Source organism: Macaca thibetana, chromosome 8 (genome assembly GCF_024542745.1).
Source record: "Macaca thibetana thibetana isolate TM-01 chromosome 8, ASM2454274v1, whole genome shotgun sequence".
Taxonomy (NCBI): Eukaryota; Metazoa; Chordata; class Mammalia; order Primates; family Cercopithecidae; genus Macaca; species Macaca thibetana.
This window is the reverse complement of record NC_065585.1, coordinates 14,881,417-14,900,556: the sequence shown is the minus strand read 5'-3', so window position 1 is coordinate 14,900,556 and position 19,140 is coordinate 14,881,417. Positions and strand designations below refer to the sequence as shown.

At 38.3% G+C, this 19,140-nt stretch overlaps 1 protein-coding gene across 5 annotated transcripts in view; it reads right to left on the bottom strand.

Annotated features, from left to right (window-relative positions):
• Positions 1 to 19,140, bottom strand: part of ASAP1 (ArfGAP with SH3 domain, ankyrin repeat and PH domain 1) — a 395,931-nt gene that overhangs the window by 176,289 nt on the left and 200,502 nt on the right. For all 5 annotated transcript variants that reach the window (XM_050801573.1, XM_050801576.1, XM_050801575.1 and 2 more), the window contains one exon: positions 17,384 to 17,456. In XM_050801573.1, coding sequence (XP_050657530.1) covers positions 17,384 to 17,456 — 73 coding nt within the window. The remainder of the gene's footprint in view (positions 1 to 17,383; positions 17,457 to 19,140) is intronic.

Genomic DNA, 19,140 nt, shown 5'->3' with positions numbered 1-19,140 from the left:
TGGCTCACTGCAGCCTCAACCTACTGGGCTCAAGTAATCCTCCCAACTCAGCCTCCGAAGTAGCTGGGACTACAGGCACATGCCATCAGGCCCGGCTAATTTTTAATTTTTTGTAGAGATGGGGTCTTGCCATGTTGCCCAGGCTGGTCTCCAATTCCTGGGCTCATGTGATCCTCCCACCTTGGCCTCCCCAAGTGCTAGGATTTACAGGTATAAGCCACCATGCCTGGCCTGCAAGATAATTCTAAGAGCTAGGTGAATCCTTTCAGTTCAAATAAGAATGAAATGATACAAGAATGAAATCTGGTCTAGTTTTCACAACCAGACCAGAAAAGGCCACTTCATCAGGATTTCAACTACCAGCATTTCTGTGGGGAGATGACTAATATAAACTAATCACCGATTTACTACTGTAGTATTACTATTCCAGTAATAATCATGATTAGAGCTAGTTTATTGACTGTATGTTATTGCATTAAGCACTTTAGATACAATACATTACTCCATTCACTCTTACTAACAGTCCATGAGATAAGTACTATTACCATCCAAGTGTGTAGATACAAACACTTAACCCTTGTTCATACAGCTCATAAATAAGGGAATTTAAATTAGAATATGCCACCCCAAAACAAACCACTTCAGCATAACTATTATTTTGAGCTTAAAGCAATTAAGAAACAGCAAGGTGGCTGGGTGCAGTGGTTCATACCTGTAATCCCAGCACTTTGGGAGGCTGAGGTGGGCAGATGGCTTGAGCCCAGGAGTTTGAGACCAACCTGGGCAACATGGTAAAACCCCATTGTATTAGTCCGTTCTCACACTGCTAAAAGACATACCTAAGGCTTGGTAATTTATTTTAAAAAGAAGTTTAATTGACTCAGTTCAGCATGGCTGAGGAGGCCTCAGGAAACTTAGAATCATGGTGGAAAGGGAAGCAAACACATCCTTCTTCACATGGTAACAGCGAGGAGAAGTATGAGAGAAGTGCAGAGTGAAGGAAGGAAAAACTCCCCACAAAACCATCAGATTTTGTGAGACCTCAGTCACTACGATGAGAACAGTATGGGGGAACCACCCCCGTGATTCAATCACTTCCTATAAGGTGGGGATTACAATACGGATTACAATTCAATACGTGGAGATTACAATTCAGATTACAATTCAAGATGAGATTTGGGTAGGGACACAGATCCAGACCATATCACCGGTCTCTACCAAAAATACAAAAATTAGCCAGGCACTGTGGTATGAGCCTGTGGTCCCAGCTACTTGTGAGGCTGAGGCAGGAGGATTGCTGGAGCCTGGGAAGTCGATGCTGCAGTGAGTGGTAATTGTGCCACTACACTCCAGCCTGGGTGACGGAGTGAGACCTTGAACAAAGAAAAGAGGAAGAAAGGAAAGAAAAGAAAAAGAAGGAAGGAAGAAGGGAGAGGAGAATGGAAGGAAACGAAAGGAAGAAAATATTCTGCCCAAAAGTAAGGCATAAATCTCCCTTTATGAAGTGTTTCCCCCACCTCCTTTCTAGGAAGAGGAGAAAAACCCTTGTCACAAGAGATGAAATGTCAGCACCAAGATGAACCTGCATAAATAAACCTTGTTAAAATAACCCCTATCATCTATTTGTTTCCCCCTTATATTTATCTTCCCTATAATTTACTGCCCTATAATTCCTAGAAACCTCTTTTTCTCTGTCTTGTCACTTCTCCACAATTTTCTGCCCTTTGCTAAAATGGTATATAAGCTCCTAGGCCTAGCTGCTTCTTCGGGATTTTTCATTTCTTTTCTGTGAGGCCCCTTATGTCCATACTAAATAAGCCTTTTCTCCTGTTAATTTGTCTTTTGTCCATTTAATTTGCAGATGTCAGCCAAGAATGTTTTTTCCCTCCCCTATACTCCACATCCTAAAGTAGGACAGGCCTAGGTTCAAATCTTAAGTCTATCATTTACTGTCTGTGTGGTACCTTGGTCAAGTAGCTTTATCTTTCTAAATCTCATCCTCCCCATCTGGAAAATGGAAATTATAATGGCATTTACCTCATAGAGATGCTATTAAATATAAGATATTGCATGCCAAGTGCCTGGTACACGATGAGCTCAATAAATATTTATAATGGCAATGACACAATGATGACAACCATACCAACTATTCATCTTTGGCCACTGCATTGGAGCCAGCCTTTTACCCCGTGGACAGGAGGCAGAGGCTTCAGACAATGCAGAAGAGTTTCTATCCCTAGGGATTGGCAATAGCAAATACCTTAGGAATACATTAAAATTCAATACTCTTTAAACTTTCTTTGTATACTCATCCAATGAGACTTTCCTCAAAACTTTCAGAACCATAGCAATTATTGAATAGGTCTCTCCCTGACGGGTTTGTCTAACTAACACCATGTGTTATATCTTACCAAACTGAGCAATTTTCACAAAACCTCTGGACTGGACTGCCTGCCAACCTAACCTTCGATTCTCAGCAACTCTAATTATGGCTGCTACTTATTAAGCACTGACTATGTAGAGGGATTCAATCACAGTGAATATCCTGAAACTCATGTGATACTCCCTCAAGGCAGTTGCTTTATAGATAAGAAAAATGAAACTCAGTGGTGAGGAAAGGATTAGATCCCACTTCATTTGATTCCAAAACCTATCCTTCTCCACTGACACACTCAGGAAAGACTATCGTGAATACCAGAATATTGTGTGCCACAATATCTATTCAGAATCCACTATGTGAAAGACTTGATGACAAATATCAGGAACAAAAAGGTAAATAAAACAAGACTTCCTGTCCTGTAATAATACTGACAAAGTAATAATAAAGATAATTATTTGCAATTACAATTTTTGATTAATGTGCCAAGAAGTATGCTAAGTATTTTTCCTGCGTTATCTTGTTCAATGTTCACAATTTAGAAACTGGTTTAGAGTAGTTAAGCAAGTTGCCCCAATGTCATACAGATAAGAAGCAGTAGTGACAGGCACTGACCCTAAAGCCTGTGCTCCTAACTAGTGTACTTGGTTAAGTGTAGGAGCCTCTAGAAGTCTTTTAACTTTAGCCAGATGCCAAGTGATTGAGAAACCTGAAAATCCAGGTCTTAGTTCCAGACTCTACCATGTCAGGAGACTGAAGCTCCTAGGGGCCTTAATTTCTTCACATATAAAACAGGTCTAATAACATCATCGGCCCCCTGCTGATTGGCCACTAACAGGTAAAGGTGTCAAAATTAATACAAAAGCTCTTTTGGAAAAACACAAAAAAATTATAAAACCACAAAGGATTATTTCTACTTAACGGGTATAATAAGGCCTTGAGAATACTCTCATAAATCCATCCTAAAGAGCATTCCAAACCACAACCAGGCAAACCTAGACATCATTTGGTGAAAGATCACACAGAACACAGGCCTCAGTGACACAGAGACTGGGGTCTGAATCCCCACTCTGGTTCTAACTGGGCATATATAACCTTGGAAATGGCACTTAACTTATCTGGGCCTCAACTTCATACGTGAAATGGGACAATGACTATAAAGTATATGGCATGAGTCTAAAAATACCTTTACTTCTGTTAATTTCATATACCCTAAAATTCAGAGCTGGAGTTCTAATGCTAATGGATGCTAATTTAAACATGGTATTTTTTGGAGGATTCCAGGACATATAAGATGACTGTGGATCAAATTCCACGTTTTCTGTTTATAAACTGTGATCTAGGGCAATTTATATATCATCTCAGACTCTGTCTTCTAAAATGTAATTAATACCTACTTGATGGGGTTATTAAGGGAAATAGATGAGAAAGACTATGAAGTGCCTCATCTAGTATCTGGTATGCAGTGGATGTTCATAAGATGCTAAGTACCATTCCACACTCCAGAGTCTTACTTCCTTAATTTCCCATACTCTTTCCTGGGAGCCTAGCCTCTCTTCCAAGGTCTTTACGCATGTTCTCCTTCTTTGTTAAGAGTCCAGAGGAACACATGATAAACATGTGTTTATCATCTTATCCTTATGAACGAAGAAAACTCTTCCAGAGGCTAGCTGGGATACGTGCGTTATTACACTCCAGTCATAAAACCTATCCAAAGTTCTCCTGTCTATAAGTTCCATCACAATTTCAGGACTCACCCTGACTTTCAGTGTAAATGTAACCTACCAAGCATCCTGTTATTCATTCTCTTCTTAGCCTCTTGACAAGCTGGGGGTCCCAGCTTTACACAGTTATATGTTCAGTTCCCAGTGCTGGGCCTGGCACATAGTGAGTGCTCAGTAAAATGCTCACTGCATATAGTTGATTCTCATAAAACAAGCCTTTTTCCTTCTTGCAAAAAATACTTACCAGCAGCCATGTGCCAGCCATATAAAATACAGTAAGCTATAATGTAATAATAAACCCATGTAATATGTGACATAAATCATAGCACTGCCATAAAAGGGGAAGTGACAAATTCTTTTTATATTATCCTATACATATTTTGTAGCACTAATCACACTTATAAAATATTTAATTCTATTTGTTTTTAAAATTATATAAGTAATTCATATGCTATTACAGAGATATATAAAGATAAAATTATAATTTCCTTTCCCCTTTTCCAATCCCATCCCCTTAAAATAAGCAAAGTTAATAATCTGGAGTGTATCTCAGTGACATCTTATAATTTAAAAAAACATACATACACACACAGACACACAAATATAGGTGTTTTCACCCCTTTCTCCCTTTTAAAAAAAATAAGTGGGATATTACATACGACCACCATGGCTTGCTTTTTTCCTATGGAATAAAAATCATGAAATTTAATATAAGTAAACCTAATTATTTTAACTGTGATTATGTTCCATAACAAATCCCCCTGTTGAGAGGATACTAGGTTTTCTGCAGCTTTTGCCATCAAAACACAATGCTGCAATAAATACTCTTACACACAAGCTGTTACATGCCATTACTTTACCGCTGGAAAAATATATTAACAAAAGCAGGATTGCTGGGGGATAGTGTGTACGTTTCAAATTTTAATTAATACTGCCACATTCTTTCCAGAGAAGCTGGTTAAAGCAATTCACATTCCCAGCAGCAATGCACATGTAACAGGGACTAACTCTCTTCAACCATATCAGCACATAGATGTTACTGTTCTTTTTTAATTCTGGCCACATGTGTATAAGAAATTGACTATAGGCCGGGCGCGGTGGCTCAAGCCTGTAATCCCAGCACTTTGGGAGGCCGAGACGGGCGGATCACGAGTTCAGGAGATCGAGACCATCCTGGCTAACACGGTGAAACCCCGTCTCTACTAAAATACAAAAAAAAAAAATTAGCCGGGCGAGGTGGCGGGCGCCTGTACTCCCAGCTACTCGGGAGGCTGAGGCAGGAGAATGGCGTGAACCCGGGAGGCGGGGCTTGCAGTGAGCTGAGATCCGGCCATTGCACTCCAGCCTGGGCAACAGAGCTAGACTCCGTCTCAAAAAAAAAAAAAAAAAAAAAAAAAAAAAAAAAAATTGACTATAGTAAGCCTATCTTTTTGTATTTTATTGTCCATTAACATTTCCTTTTCTGCCTGTTTACATATTTAGCTTAGTTTTCCGATGCTAGTATTTTTCCTATCAGTTTGTAAGAATGTCTTGTACAAGGGATAGAAACTTTTATAATATGTGTTGCAAATATTTCTTCCATTTATCTTGTAACTTGTTAACGGTGCCCTTTGCCATAGAGAAATTTAAAAATGTCATGTAATCATATATATCAATCTGTATGCAAAAGACTTTTTTTGGTTTCCTGCCTTATGTTCCTAAGCCTTCTAATAGTATTTTTAAAAACACTTAATCTTTAACCCAAAACAATGTTTATATAGCACAGGAAAGGGTTTATGAAAGTAAGTTATTAAACTTTCTAAAGTTTTATTCACTTCAATATTTAAATACTTAATACATCTGCAATGAAATTATCTATATGGCATGAGAAGGAGTTCTAACTTTAGAACTCCTATAGTTCTAAAGAAGGCAACTATTTAATATTTGATAAAAAAAAAAGAACACAGAGACGACACTTGAATGGAGTGGATTAGGTTTCATAAGAGAAGATAACTGAGCAGAAACTTGAAAAATGAATAGTTGTTTAACAAGTAGACTTGGGGTGTGGCAAGAGGTAGCAGCATACCATACAGGTACCATAAAGTACTCAGGAATAATGAAGCCAGTGTTTGCTTAGGTGGGCTGAGATAAACAGAAACTAACATGGAGTCTTTGGTTGCCTCAGAGTTTACCACCTTCAATCTAGAGCTAGGTAGGTTAAGATTTTGTTTTGTTTTAAGAGAAAGGGTATCTTGCTCTGTTGCCCAGGCTGTAATGCCGCAGCATGGTCTAGCTTGCTGTAGCCTCAATCTCCTGGGCTCAAGTGATATTCCCACTTCAGCCTCTCCCTAGTAGCTGGGACTACGGGCATGCACTACCACGCTTCGCTTTTTTTTTTTTTTAAAGCGATGGAGTCTTACTATGTAGTCCAGGCTAGTCTCAAAATCCAGCCCTCAAGCAATTCTCCCACCTCAGCCTCCCAAAGTGCCGTGATAGGTTAAAGTTTTAAAAGCACTGCCCTCTGTTCCTGTTCATCAACAGATAGTTGCTCAGATCCTTTTTGCCACACCAATCCATAAACTTAGTGCCGCCTGTCCTGTGACCCGGAAAAAATTTGTTTTAACTTTACAGACACCATATTATTGGGGAATGAGGGCTGGATTTTTGGATCTAAGCTCCTTATTTTCTTATCTATAACACTAATTTGGAAACAACTGCTGATTATGAGCAAATTATTTCACTTCCCTGAGTCTCTGTTTCCTTACATTTTCCCACCACCACTAACTGTATTAGTCTATTGTTAAGATTAAAGACAAAGTCCTTGGAGGCAGAAAGCCTTGTGGACATTTTTTAAAACTGCTTTTCTCCATGCCACTTTGGATGATTCATTTCTATAATTTCTGAAGGTCATTTTGAATTTGGAGTTGTTCTTTCAAAGTCCTAGCCAAGCCTCAGCACGAGTCTGGCCCCAGCCTCTGGGGTGTTATCTGGAAACTCAGCATGCATATTCTCATTTCTGCAGCACTGACAAATCCATTAAATAACAGAGCCCCAAGAAAAGATACCCAAAGAGTTCCACAGGGCTATTACTCAGGATTTAAACAGCACCTGAACATCACTCTCCTATAGCAGAAGTAGAAATGTTCTCTCTTCTGGCTTCATCATACAGCCTTCCTACCTGCCAGAAGAAGTACACATTACACTTCGGTTTACTGATGGCTCTGTAGGTAATTGCAATGCTTTGAGATCTGGCCCCTAAAATAGGCAGCAAAGACACAACCAATTCCTCCCCTGCTTCAGCCTCCACAGTATAACCACCCAATGGAGCCAACCCTTCTAAATAAATAGGTGTTTAAAAATAGGACCCCGTATTTTACTACTAATTCACAAACTTTCACTAAGCACCTACAATGGGATACAAAGGTTATTTAGTGTTTAGAATTATGGCCTTGGGTACGACCTTTAAGTCCTTCTGAGTTAGTTTCTTGGCTTATAAATTATATGTAAAATCGAGATAATAAAACCTCATTGGGTTCTTGTTCTGCTAATGAGGTGGTAGCCTAGGACAGGACTCAGCCTGAGCAGCTACCCTCTGAACCAGTGCTCTGCAAACTATATTTTGTGGTTGTTTTTTTGAGACAGGATCTCACTCTGTTGCCCAGGTTGGAGTGCAGTGGTGCAATTACAGCTCACTGCAGACTTGACCTCACTGGTTCTGGCAATTCTCCCACCTCAGCCTCCTGAGCAGCTGGAACCCCAGGTGCATGCCACCATGCTCAGCTAATTTTTTTTTTTTTTTTTTTTTTGCAGAGATGGGGTTTTGCCATGTTGCTCAGGCTGGTCTCGAATTCCTGGGCTCAAGTGATTCGCCTCCCTTGGTCTCCCAAAGTGCTGGAACTACAGGCGTGAGCCACACTGCACCTGGACTCTCCGAATTATTTTTAATCATCAATCTCTGTCAGTAAAACATTTCAAAGCATTTCCAGTCAATGCTTGTATGTTTATTTAATCAATTATATATTATTATATATTATACTACATATAACATAGCACATATTACATATAACATATTGTTTATATAAATCACTGATTCTGATCTCAATGTCAGAGGTTCCAAAAACCCCTGAAATTGACTGAAATATTCTGCTTTGTAAGATTTTTTGTTTTAGGTTCAGATAACGTGTGTTGTCTTTCTGAGGTTTACTAAGGGGTCTATCTATGACCCCACAATGTTCGGAATTAGAAGAAATGTTAGCTGTATCTGAAGACAAAGCTTCTTGCCCTTTCTGGGTGCACAGTTGGCGAGTCTGAGGGAAGGGCAACAGCACATGTGCGATCAAAAGGGGCAGGTCTCTTTGGATCAGTTGCTATAGAAATGCGGTATTGTTAGAAACTATCAACTCCCCTTTGGGTATAAACAGGGCATTTTAGAGGCTACCAAAGTATCTTCATCTCACTTCATAAACAGACCAGAAAAAAAATCATCATCTCTGTTTCACTGGTAGAAAAACCAAGGTCCTGAGAAATGAAGGACTTGTTAAGAAATACTTAGTTACTTCCTGTCAGAGTAGAGATCACATCCCAGCTCTCTACCTAGGAGCATCCCAACTCCTCACTGTACAGGCAGCATAGAACACTCCCCAAAACATGACCTCAACTAGGCTTCTCCACTTCAGAACTCTGGGAAAAGGCATCACCCTCAAATGTGGACAAGTAAGATAATGAGGACCACAGAGAACACAGATGTGCAGGGTACTCCAAAAGTGTGTGTTTGTGATTCAGAATATACACAATGGGCCAGGAGCAGTGGCTCACGCTGGTAATTAGCACTATGGGAAGCCAAGGTGGGTGAACTGCTTGAGCCCAGGTGGTCAAGACCAGTCTAGGAAATACGGCAAAACCACGTCCCTACAAAAACCACAAAAATTAGCCAGGCATGGTAGCAAGTGCCTGTGGTCCCAGCTACTCGGGAGGTTGAGGTGGGAGGACCACCTGAGTCTAGGACGGCGAGGCTGAAGTGAGCCAAGATCATGCCATCGCACTCCAGCCTGGGCAACAGCATGAGACCCTGAGTTTAAAAAAAAAAAAAAAAAAAAAAAAAAGGATCTAAATAATGGAAAAAACAAACCTTTAACTTGAAAAAAAAATTTAAAAAGACACGTGCCTATTATTTTTTTCTTTTAGCTCATCTGATTTTTCTACAGTAAACACATTAATATCACACTGCACTTTCACAATGGGGGAAGAAACCAGAAAACACCAGTGAGAAAAATCAGCACGGGCTGTTCCAGTCCCCTCAGCACCCATACTGTTCTCCATAAAGAAAAAAGTACATGTTTGATCAATTACCCGAGACATGGAAGATCTGAAAATATCCCTGTTGCCTGTGAATGCAACAGACAAACTGGCCAAGCAAAGTTATCCTCTATCAACCTCTAAATGTTCTGTCTTATGGTACTGATTATCAATGAAAACCACTTCAGAATCAGGCACAATCTGCTTGATTTGCATACCCAAATGGGGCATCACAAAATCAATAAGTAGTTATTCTTTCTTGCTAAAGGCTTAATTGGAGAAACCTCTCCAGTCGTAAAAATAGACATATAAAAATTCACGTTGACATGTGAACTAGAAATAAAATTAAACACACACATATGACTGCTTGTTAGAGGTTGTCATGGCACGGTTGTTTTCAGAGGGCAGATTCTTTGCCATGGTTTAAGTGCAACAGCTTTATACAGGAAAATACAATCCTACTTTAATGAGACATAAACCATTTAAGAATGATGAAAATGCAATTGGAAATAAGAGGCAGCAAGACATAGGTAAAGTCATAGAATCTTGACTGTAGTTGTCAAGAAGGGTCTGTTTAAGGCTCAAAGGTGGTTCCTAACAGTCATTAATCTGAATCTTTATGTAAACAGTGAAAATAATTAATTGAAGACTGAAAAGCACAATGGACTCTACCTGGCACATAGTAGGTATTCAACAAATGGCATCTATTATTTATTTTTACCAAAATAAATCATTAAAGCATAGAAACACATTTATATATTCACCTTTAACAGAGCAAATTTGTTGTTCATCCTAAGGCTTAAAAAAAAACCCCAAACTAGGCTGGGCGTGGTGGCTCATGCCTGTAAACCCCAACACTGTGGTAGGCAGAGGTGGGTTCAAGACCAGCCTGGGCAACATGGTGAAGCCCCATCTCTACCACACATCACCTCCCTCCCACACACAAAACAAAAATTAGCTGGGCATGGTGGCATGCAACTGTGGTCCCAGCTGCTACTCGGGAGGCTGAGGAGGGAGGATCACCTGAGCCTGGGAGGTCAAGGATACAGTGAGCTGAGACTGCGCTACTGCACTGCAGCCTGGGCAACACAGTGAGATCCTGTCTCCAAAAAAAAAAAAAAAAAAAAAAAAAAAAAATACACCAACCCCAAACTAGTGGTTGTGGGATAAAATTATTTAAAACTACTTAATTTATCATGATGTATATTCCCCAAAGATAGAAGCACACATCATTAAAAAATTAACTCATTTTAAGTAAAATGAGAGCACTCATTCTACAACCAGCAAAATAGAGGAAGTGCATACACAGGCTCATACACGCAGTGAATAGCTTCTAATTTCAAGTAAAAGAATATGCGAGCCAATAACTAGGATCCAAAATTGAAACTTTCTAAGAAGCCTGGGGTTTTAATATTATTCTGGAAAGAGACACCGATTTTTAAACAGCATTCTTTTGAATCCCTCCAGTTTATCCCCACATAATTTAAGGAGTAATGCTCTCCTGGGTAAGTATATTCACTTTTGGGGGAAAAAAAACCCTTCCTTGACCATTCTGAAGGAACTCATTATTTTAATTTGTTTTCACTTCCCAAGGAGTAATAATAGACCCACAAGAATTCAAAATGCCTTGAAGGCCCAAAGAAATTTGTTTAGATTTTGCTCAATCATGGTATTTCTATCTAAAGCCTTTTAAGAGCTTAAGAATTGTTATTTTTATTAATCAATTTACTGTAATTCGAAAAGATTTAAAAAAAAAATCTGGTTATCCACAAACTTGAAAACAGCAAAAAAAGGTAAAATTTCCTAGAGACAAGCTGCTTTTGTACACCTTGTGACATTTTATTCTAATCTATTATACCTCTTACATATGCCCGTTAAGAGAATTATTCTCCCCACTGAACACCGCAGGATTAAAATAAGCATTACATGACACCACGGTAAGACACCGAACCTAATTACCAACTCTAGTTACAACTGAATTCACACTATACCTTCAAGTTTGAGGAAATGCTTAACTAAAAAATAGCTCAAATGAAGTTGTTTGGTTACAAAAGCATTTGCTTCCTATCCATTGATAAATTGAGTACTTTACCTTTAAAATCCTAGATTTCCTTGTGCACTATGAGCTTTTTCTTAAAATACATAATTTAACAAAATGAAAAACTGGAGAGAACACCACACATTTTTTGCCTTAAAAAACACAAATACTCTCTTATAAAACTACTACTTAATTCTAACTGAAAGGGAATGGGAGACAAAAATGTAAGGAAATAAAATCAATGGCTGTCTTTCTTGTAATGAAAAAGCTACAAAACTGTTTACAACAATTTAGCTGTGTTTTGAAAATAAGACTTTCACATCATATGCTTGTGATCAAATTATATACCACTATCATTTTTTTCTTGCCCAGAAACATTAAAGGATTTACAAGCCTCAACTTTCAGACCAACAATGTTATAGATTCTAAGGGGCAGCATGTGTTACCAATAAGCTATCATTTATTCTGAATATATCCTGGCATACATTCTAAGGTACCAGCCATATAATAATATGTTCATTTAATTTGAGCAAAAAAAAAAAAAAAAAAAAAAAAAAAAAAAAAGCCAAAACTTTAACACAGAAAAAGACCTAGTAGCAGGAATATCCTGAGTTCCTATTCCCAGAAAAAAGTGTATACCTGTAACTGTGTTGTGTGAGAATGTATCTGTTCAAAAAGATTAATGTTTTCAACCTAACTCATTTGGTAGAACAGAAAACTCAGTATACCCATGCTTACTATGAACCACATGCTTCCATTTGTAAAAGTGTCACACTGTGTTTTTTAAACAATACTGAGAAGCAAACAGTAAGCTCTTTTCTCAAGCCACACCTGACTTATGTGCATTCACATGCTTATGCTTCCGAGGGAATGCCAGCCCCACTCCTACTGTACTGACCCAGGGTCTCTCACAAAGATCAAGATCAAGATGCCAGCCAGGGCTACAGTTGTCTGAAAGTTTGCCTGGGGTTAGATTTGCTTCCATGTCTCACCTGCAAGGCTGGCAAGTGTGTGGTAGTTCTCCATAGGACTGCTTGAGTATCCTCAATATGGTAGCTGGCTTCCTTCAAAGAAAATGATCAGAAAAAGAATGGAAGGACCAGGTGGAAGCTATCTTGCCTATGGACTGGCCTTGGAAATCACATGGCATCACTTCTACTACATTCTATTCATCAGAAGGGAGTTAATAACTCTGGTGGTACATTCAAGGGGAAGGGGGATTAGGCTCTATCTTTGTAAAGAAAATTGCCCAAGAATTACAATAAATTAAAACCTCCACAGTGCCCAAGAAACTAGTCATTTTAATCATACATTAGCAAAAGGGCAAAAGGAGGGAGAAAAGGGAAAAGGGAGAGGGACCACTAAGGCAGACTTCCTAAATGACAATCTGTTTCACAGATTAATAATGTTAAAACTTCAAAACTTAGAGAATAACACAGGAAAACTGAATAGCGTGGAGAATTTTCCATTGGTCTAAGCAGTTCACAGAATTGAGTTTTGTTTTGTTTTTTAAAATGTCCTCATACACAACAAGGAAAAGTGAGACACAAATTCCCAGAACAATCTTGAAACTAAAGGGCTTGCATGGAGACAATTTGTTAAAAAACAAAACAAAACAAAACAAACAACAACAACAACCAAAAACCCCTCATTTTCATACTGTGTACTAGTACTGATAAAAGTTTATGTGTAAAAATAGCACATTTTAAGAGTAACAAGCTTCACAATGTTTAGCCATCTTTCAAATCACTTTGTGAAGTTGAGTGATTGGTAACCTCCAACCAGAAATATAGAAATGCTTTTTAAATGTTCAAAAAGTATCCCATGGGTTTTGTATCACTTAAGCATTGTGAGAAAACAAGAAAATTATAAAAATGCATTGGAAAACAGATAGCAGGGTTCAGCTTCTTGTGGTTTCTCTGGATGAGGCCAAAAGCCCTTGCAGGGAAACAGCTTGGATTCCACTGAGCATGTATCATGGAAAGCTATGCAACACCACTGTTTTACTCATTTAGTCATTTTTAAAGAATTAAACGTCATAGTGTTGTCCATAAACCCAGCTATACTATACTTGCTCATGACTGCAGAAACCCTATCAGGCCTCAATAGTCTGTGAGGAACCTGGAGGGATCTGAGTTTGTCCCTATATTTCTGAGACAGGACCATGGTAATACTATTTGTGGTCTCATCTGGGAAACACCAAAGTCATCCCACAGATTACAATGCTGGGAGTTTCCATTTGATGGATCCATTCATGAATATTCATGATTAGTGAATATTAATAGCTGGTCTCAGAGAGCTTCCCAGGTAGTAACCCATCCAGCCAACATGTAGCGATTCATTCAACCCTTAACCCTGCCATGTGTTAGGTAGAAGACAAATACAAAGTACCTGTAAAGAGCAAAGCTGGGGGCAGCTGGGCTCTCTTTCTGTTATTTGCCAGGTATGGTACCCTGAACAAGTTATTTTGGCTCTCTAAGCTTCAGTTTCATTATCTATAAAATGAGAACAATGGTACTTACCTTATCGGCTTGTTTGGCTTTAGCCTAGTACAGCATAAATACACAACGAATATCATTTCCTCCAGGTGGTACTCCCTTAGTACCTTCCTCATACTACCTCAGATCCTTCTTCCTATTTCACCCTTTGCACTTTGTAAGCTTTCTTTTATAGCACATCCTAGTTTCTAGTTATAAATACTTTCCAGTTTGATGATCTGATTAACATTTATCTCTCCCCTACTGGATTGTAAAATTCATGAAGGCGGAGACTTTGATATGCCAAACACCTAACGCCCAGAACAGGAGAATATAATAGGTGCTCAATAAATACCTTTTTGAACAAACTAATAAATTACCTTGACAAATGCATAAACTACGAAGATGAAAAACATAGTACTAGTCTTATCAAAAAGCTCATAGGCCAGTGCAACAGTTCTTAATTTTAGTTGCAAGTTAGAATCCGCTGGGGAATAACATATTTTTTAATCTCAATAGCTAGGCTCTACTCTGGAACAATTCTAGGGTAAGGGTCTGAGAGATTCCTGTTTTTGTTTTTAAGAGTTCTTCAGGTGATCCTAATCAACAAAGGTAAGACTCATTATCTACTCCAAGAGAGATGGTTAATAATTGCAATACAGTGGGATACATGTTCTCCTACAGTATCAGTCTAAAAGAACAAAAGAACTTCCTGTGATGATGGAGAAGTTTTTATTTCTGCACTATCCAATATGGCACCCACTAGTCATATATGGCTGTTAAATTCTTGAAATGTGGCTAAAACTGAAGAACTGAATTTTACATTTTATTTTAATTCATTTAAAATTTAAAACCAAATGTCACTAGAGGCTACTCTAATAGTACAAACCTAGGAGGGCACACAGAACCCCTAATTCAGACTGGAGAGATTCAATGTTCAGTTAGCTGTGCCACTCCCATCCACAAAGAGGGTGCAGTCTACTGGAGGAAGCTGTACCCAAATTACACATATAGCCCTTGAACTCTCTCCTCTTTACATCCATACAGGAACAATCTCTCCCTTCTGTCATACCCAGGGCAGCTGTGATCAAGGAAATCCTTTAAAGAACAGGAAGAAGGATATCCCCCAGTAGAGGAGCCTTTGTATGAGCTGTTGAGTGATGTGGTCATTGTGGCCAAGGGATGAAATGCATCTTGAGGGAGAACATTTGGAAAAGAGTCACATGGAGGGGGCCTTCAGCACAGTAAATACAGCAGCATCTCACAGCTGTAAAGCAAAGATCTTTTTGCAGCTCACAAGTGTAGAGCCTCAGGCACAAACCATCATCACATTACAGAGAACTGACCGTTCTTCCTGAGACAAATAATGGTTCTCATTAAGCTCTTTATAAAATCAGGCTGGTCAAATGTTATATGTGGAATCACTGAATTAAAATAGAGAAGGCACTCAAGCATTCATCTAGCTGTCCTTTTCCCCCATCTACCATTTGTTAAGCACCTACTATGTGGCAGGCAGTGTATTAGGGGCCTTAGATGGTCTCTCCTTTTGTCCATACAATCCCCTGCACATTAGATATTATTTTTTTAATTTATGGTAAGGAAATGTAAGACTCCTGGAAGTTAAATAATATACTTGACTTGAACCAGTTTAACAAAGCTAGGATTCAAACTCAGACTTAGACTACTTGAGTTTCTCTCTTTTTTAAAAGGGTGTGCAGTGTTCTATTATATATATACTATGGTTTATTTAATAAATCCCTTTTATTTTCTGCTCTTCCAAATCACAACCAAGGCTTCAGGTTCTCGATTTTACATATAATTTATAAGCCAAATCACAACCTCCTTGTATATAATACTTTAAATATATTTTTATTGGTATATAATATACATACCTACAGAAAAGTATATAAATCCTAAGTTCAGCATCTGATGAATTATCAAAAAGTGAACTTTACCATGTAACCGCCACTAGCATCAAGAAACGACAATATCAGCACCCCAGAAGCCCGCTTTGTGGCATCTCCTAGTTATCTATCCCACTCACCTCCCGAAAGAGCTAATATCAAATATAAGGGCCTATCACAGTGTAGGAGTTCATTGAAAAAAATGCTAATGGCAGAAGTTATAAATTAGGTATATAACTTAAGCCAAGACCTAAAACAACATTTGGTCATAACTACATGACCATTAGTTATCTACATTAATGAGAAGTTAGTGTTTTATTGGATATAAAGAAATTAGGGAGCAAAATGAAGGCACCAGGGTGCAAACTGTGTTAACAATTAATACTACAGAATGTCTCAAGGCCTGGGGGGGTTAAAAAACAAGAGAATATTAGGTTTCCAGTTTCATTTGGCTAGCGATTCCCAGCTCTGATGAGACGGGAGGGCCATAAAGTACCTGAGGGTTTTGGCTTGTTCACGTTCCATTCAGCTCAATAATTTCATGATGATAAAATTAAGAGGAACAAGCATTTATTGAACTCCCGTAACCTGGCAGGCCCTTTTCAGATATGAGCTCATTAAATCCCTTCAACAACTTTTTAAATACCACTATCCTCATGTTACGGAAGAAAAATGGAAGCTCAAGAAGGAGAAATAACTAGCTCAAGGTCACCTTGCTAATAAGAAGTGGATTAGCAAGGATGAAAGCCCGTATCTGTCCAACTTCATGGCCTGCGCTCTTTCTATTATAGTCTGCTGCCTTCCCTCCCAGGTTTTCTGTTAAGTTACAGACCACTGATTTCTTAGAGAAGTAATCCATTGGTAGGTGAGGTGGTACTGCAATAGTAACAAAAGATGTGAGTGAGAAACTCTGAAATCCATTTTATGTTTCCATGCCTCTCTTCTACAGTGCTGGAGCCTACCATTTTTTGTGGTTACTCTGTTTTTTTTTTTTTTTTTTTAATTTGGTTTGTTTCCTCTTACTCACTGATGACATACTTTTGACTCCAAGGTGACAAAGTCACTAGACAGTTAAAACATTTAGTTACATAGGTTATCTGGCACACCTTCCAACAAAAGAAAAGATGATAGTTCACAGGTCTGTTGAGGTCTGAATTTAACTTTGCCCCCTCCTCTCTAACTTTTTCCACGACCATCGCCAATAATTTTTAAATGTGTACAGGTACACTGAAGAAGGGAAAAGATTCTGATGTGTTTAACTGAAGCCACTGAGTTACAGGTTGACCAAATTCACACAGAAATTTTATCTATTTCATGTCACTTGTGACAAAACTACTCATAACTCTATTAAGCACTTAAGGGTATAGTAAAATCCACTGCGACTAATGCTTTCTCTTCTTTCTGTTTTGGAAACACTAATAGGCTTGGGCTGATAGTCGAGATAAGAGAAAAAAAGAGAAATTTCTTTTACCTACTTACTTTTCCATTTGCGTCAAGTTTCCTATAAACTTAACATCTTTTAAATAACTAAGAAAACTCTGTAGACATTATTTATAATTCATGTTATCTGATTTTTAGTAAGTGCTTACCTTGACCAGAATTATATATTGCTTTTACAGACTTCTTCACTTTCTGAAGGGCTGTTCTATCTTGGTCTAGAGCCTAAAAGAGAAAAAAGGGGGAAAAGATATTAGAAGATTTGGTAAATTAAAAAAAAAAAAAAGAAAGAAAAATTCATTTGTAATTGCATTTGTTTTCCTGCGTACCAGAGCAACAGCAAACTGACATATTCATTAACAATGAATCATTTCAGACTGGAAGTCCCTGGCATCTGGGTAGTTATAGTTTCAGGAGAAGTACAGTCATTCCACAAAGCTCAGTGTGTGAAATGGATAGCATTCTAGTCAGTCAATTATCATGCTAAGTTACGCACAAGAAAGATAATACAAGACACCTAAGAAATCTTAAGGCTTGTATTCTCTCATGCATTTACAATCTGGTAAGGAGAAAAAGCAAGCATAGACATGAATGGCACAATACCCAGGCAAGAGGACACTGTCATTTTATCACCTAAATGGTAATTTTAGCCAGAAAAATGTTTCAAGGAGTATAATGAGTAGGAATGACCTGAAGAGCTTTTCACAGTGCTTTTAAGTTTTGGGATTTCTTTTAGTGTTAAAAAAAAATACTTATGACATATGGCAGTTGAATTTTAGCAATATTTTAATTTAAAAAAACAGTTTGGAAAATGCCATCATGATGCTGGTAACGCTTTTAAATTATTTCTTAGATGATGAATCAACACATTAATCTACTTGTGGTACAAGCGGGGGGCTTCTAGGAGTCTATTGTTGTTGATTCTTAATCCAGGTACAGGATATACAATTGTGTTTAGTTTGTTAAAATTCAGCAAATTGTGCATTTAGGATATGTTCTCCTTTCTGTACGTGTATTACACTCAAAAAACAAGTTTAAAAGGGGGCATAGTCAATGTACTTGGCACACTGGACTAGCTTCTTAAAACAATTTTAGGCCCCTTTCTGCTACTTCAAGGGTCTGCGGTCAGCCTGGGAACCCCCAGATGATATGTCAAGCTTTGCAGGGCATGAGAATAACAGTAATAAACTGCATAAATAAAATTTTAAAACATTAAATGTACACTCACATCCATTACATCATCTAAACCTTGGAACTTCAGACCAGAAAACTGAAGCCCGTAGAGGCTAAGTACTTCCCTGAAGAAGCTGAAACGGATAAAAGCAATGGTAGCAGGCACCTACAATTCCCCTTATGGAAAACGGTCTTTCCTACCATTTTACTTCACCTCTTGTTCTCTAGACCCCAATGTCTGGCCGGGTAAGCACTAGACTCATACTGGACTCAATGACATTCCTAGGATTTCTGGGCTTGGAAACAAGCTCAGTCCCTTTCTGGTCACATCAGCTTAGGACTGCCAGTAGTTCTGTTTCTTGATGTGAGGAAAAATGTGGCCAGACAGAATGACACTAACAGAGACACAGTTACAGAGAAAAGAGGTAGAGACAGTCCTCTGGCATCCGAGTTTTTGCTTCCAGCTGTTCCCAAGGCATATGTCACTGTTAACCTTCCTATAGTCTGAGTACATGAGACAACAAATTCCTTCTGTCCTAAGCCAGTTGAGCTTGGAATTCTGTCACTTGCAACCACAGGTCCTAAATAACACTAGAACTAACATTTACTGAGCACTTACTAGACATGAGGTATAAAACTTATTATATTTATAAAACATATCAATTATATAAGATATATATGCTTTCAAATATTTTATCTCTTTGCATTGCATCTTTATAGAAATTTTGTTAAAGAT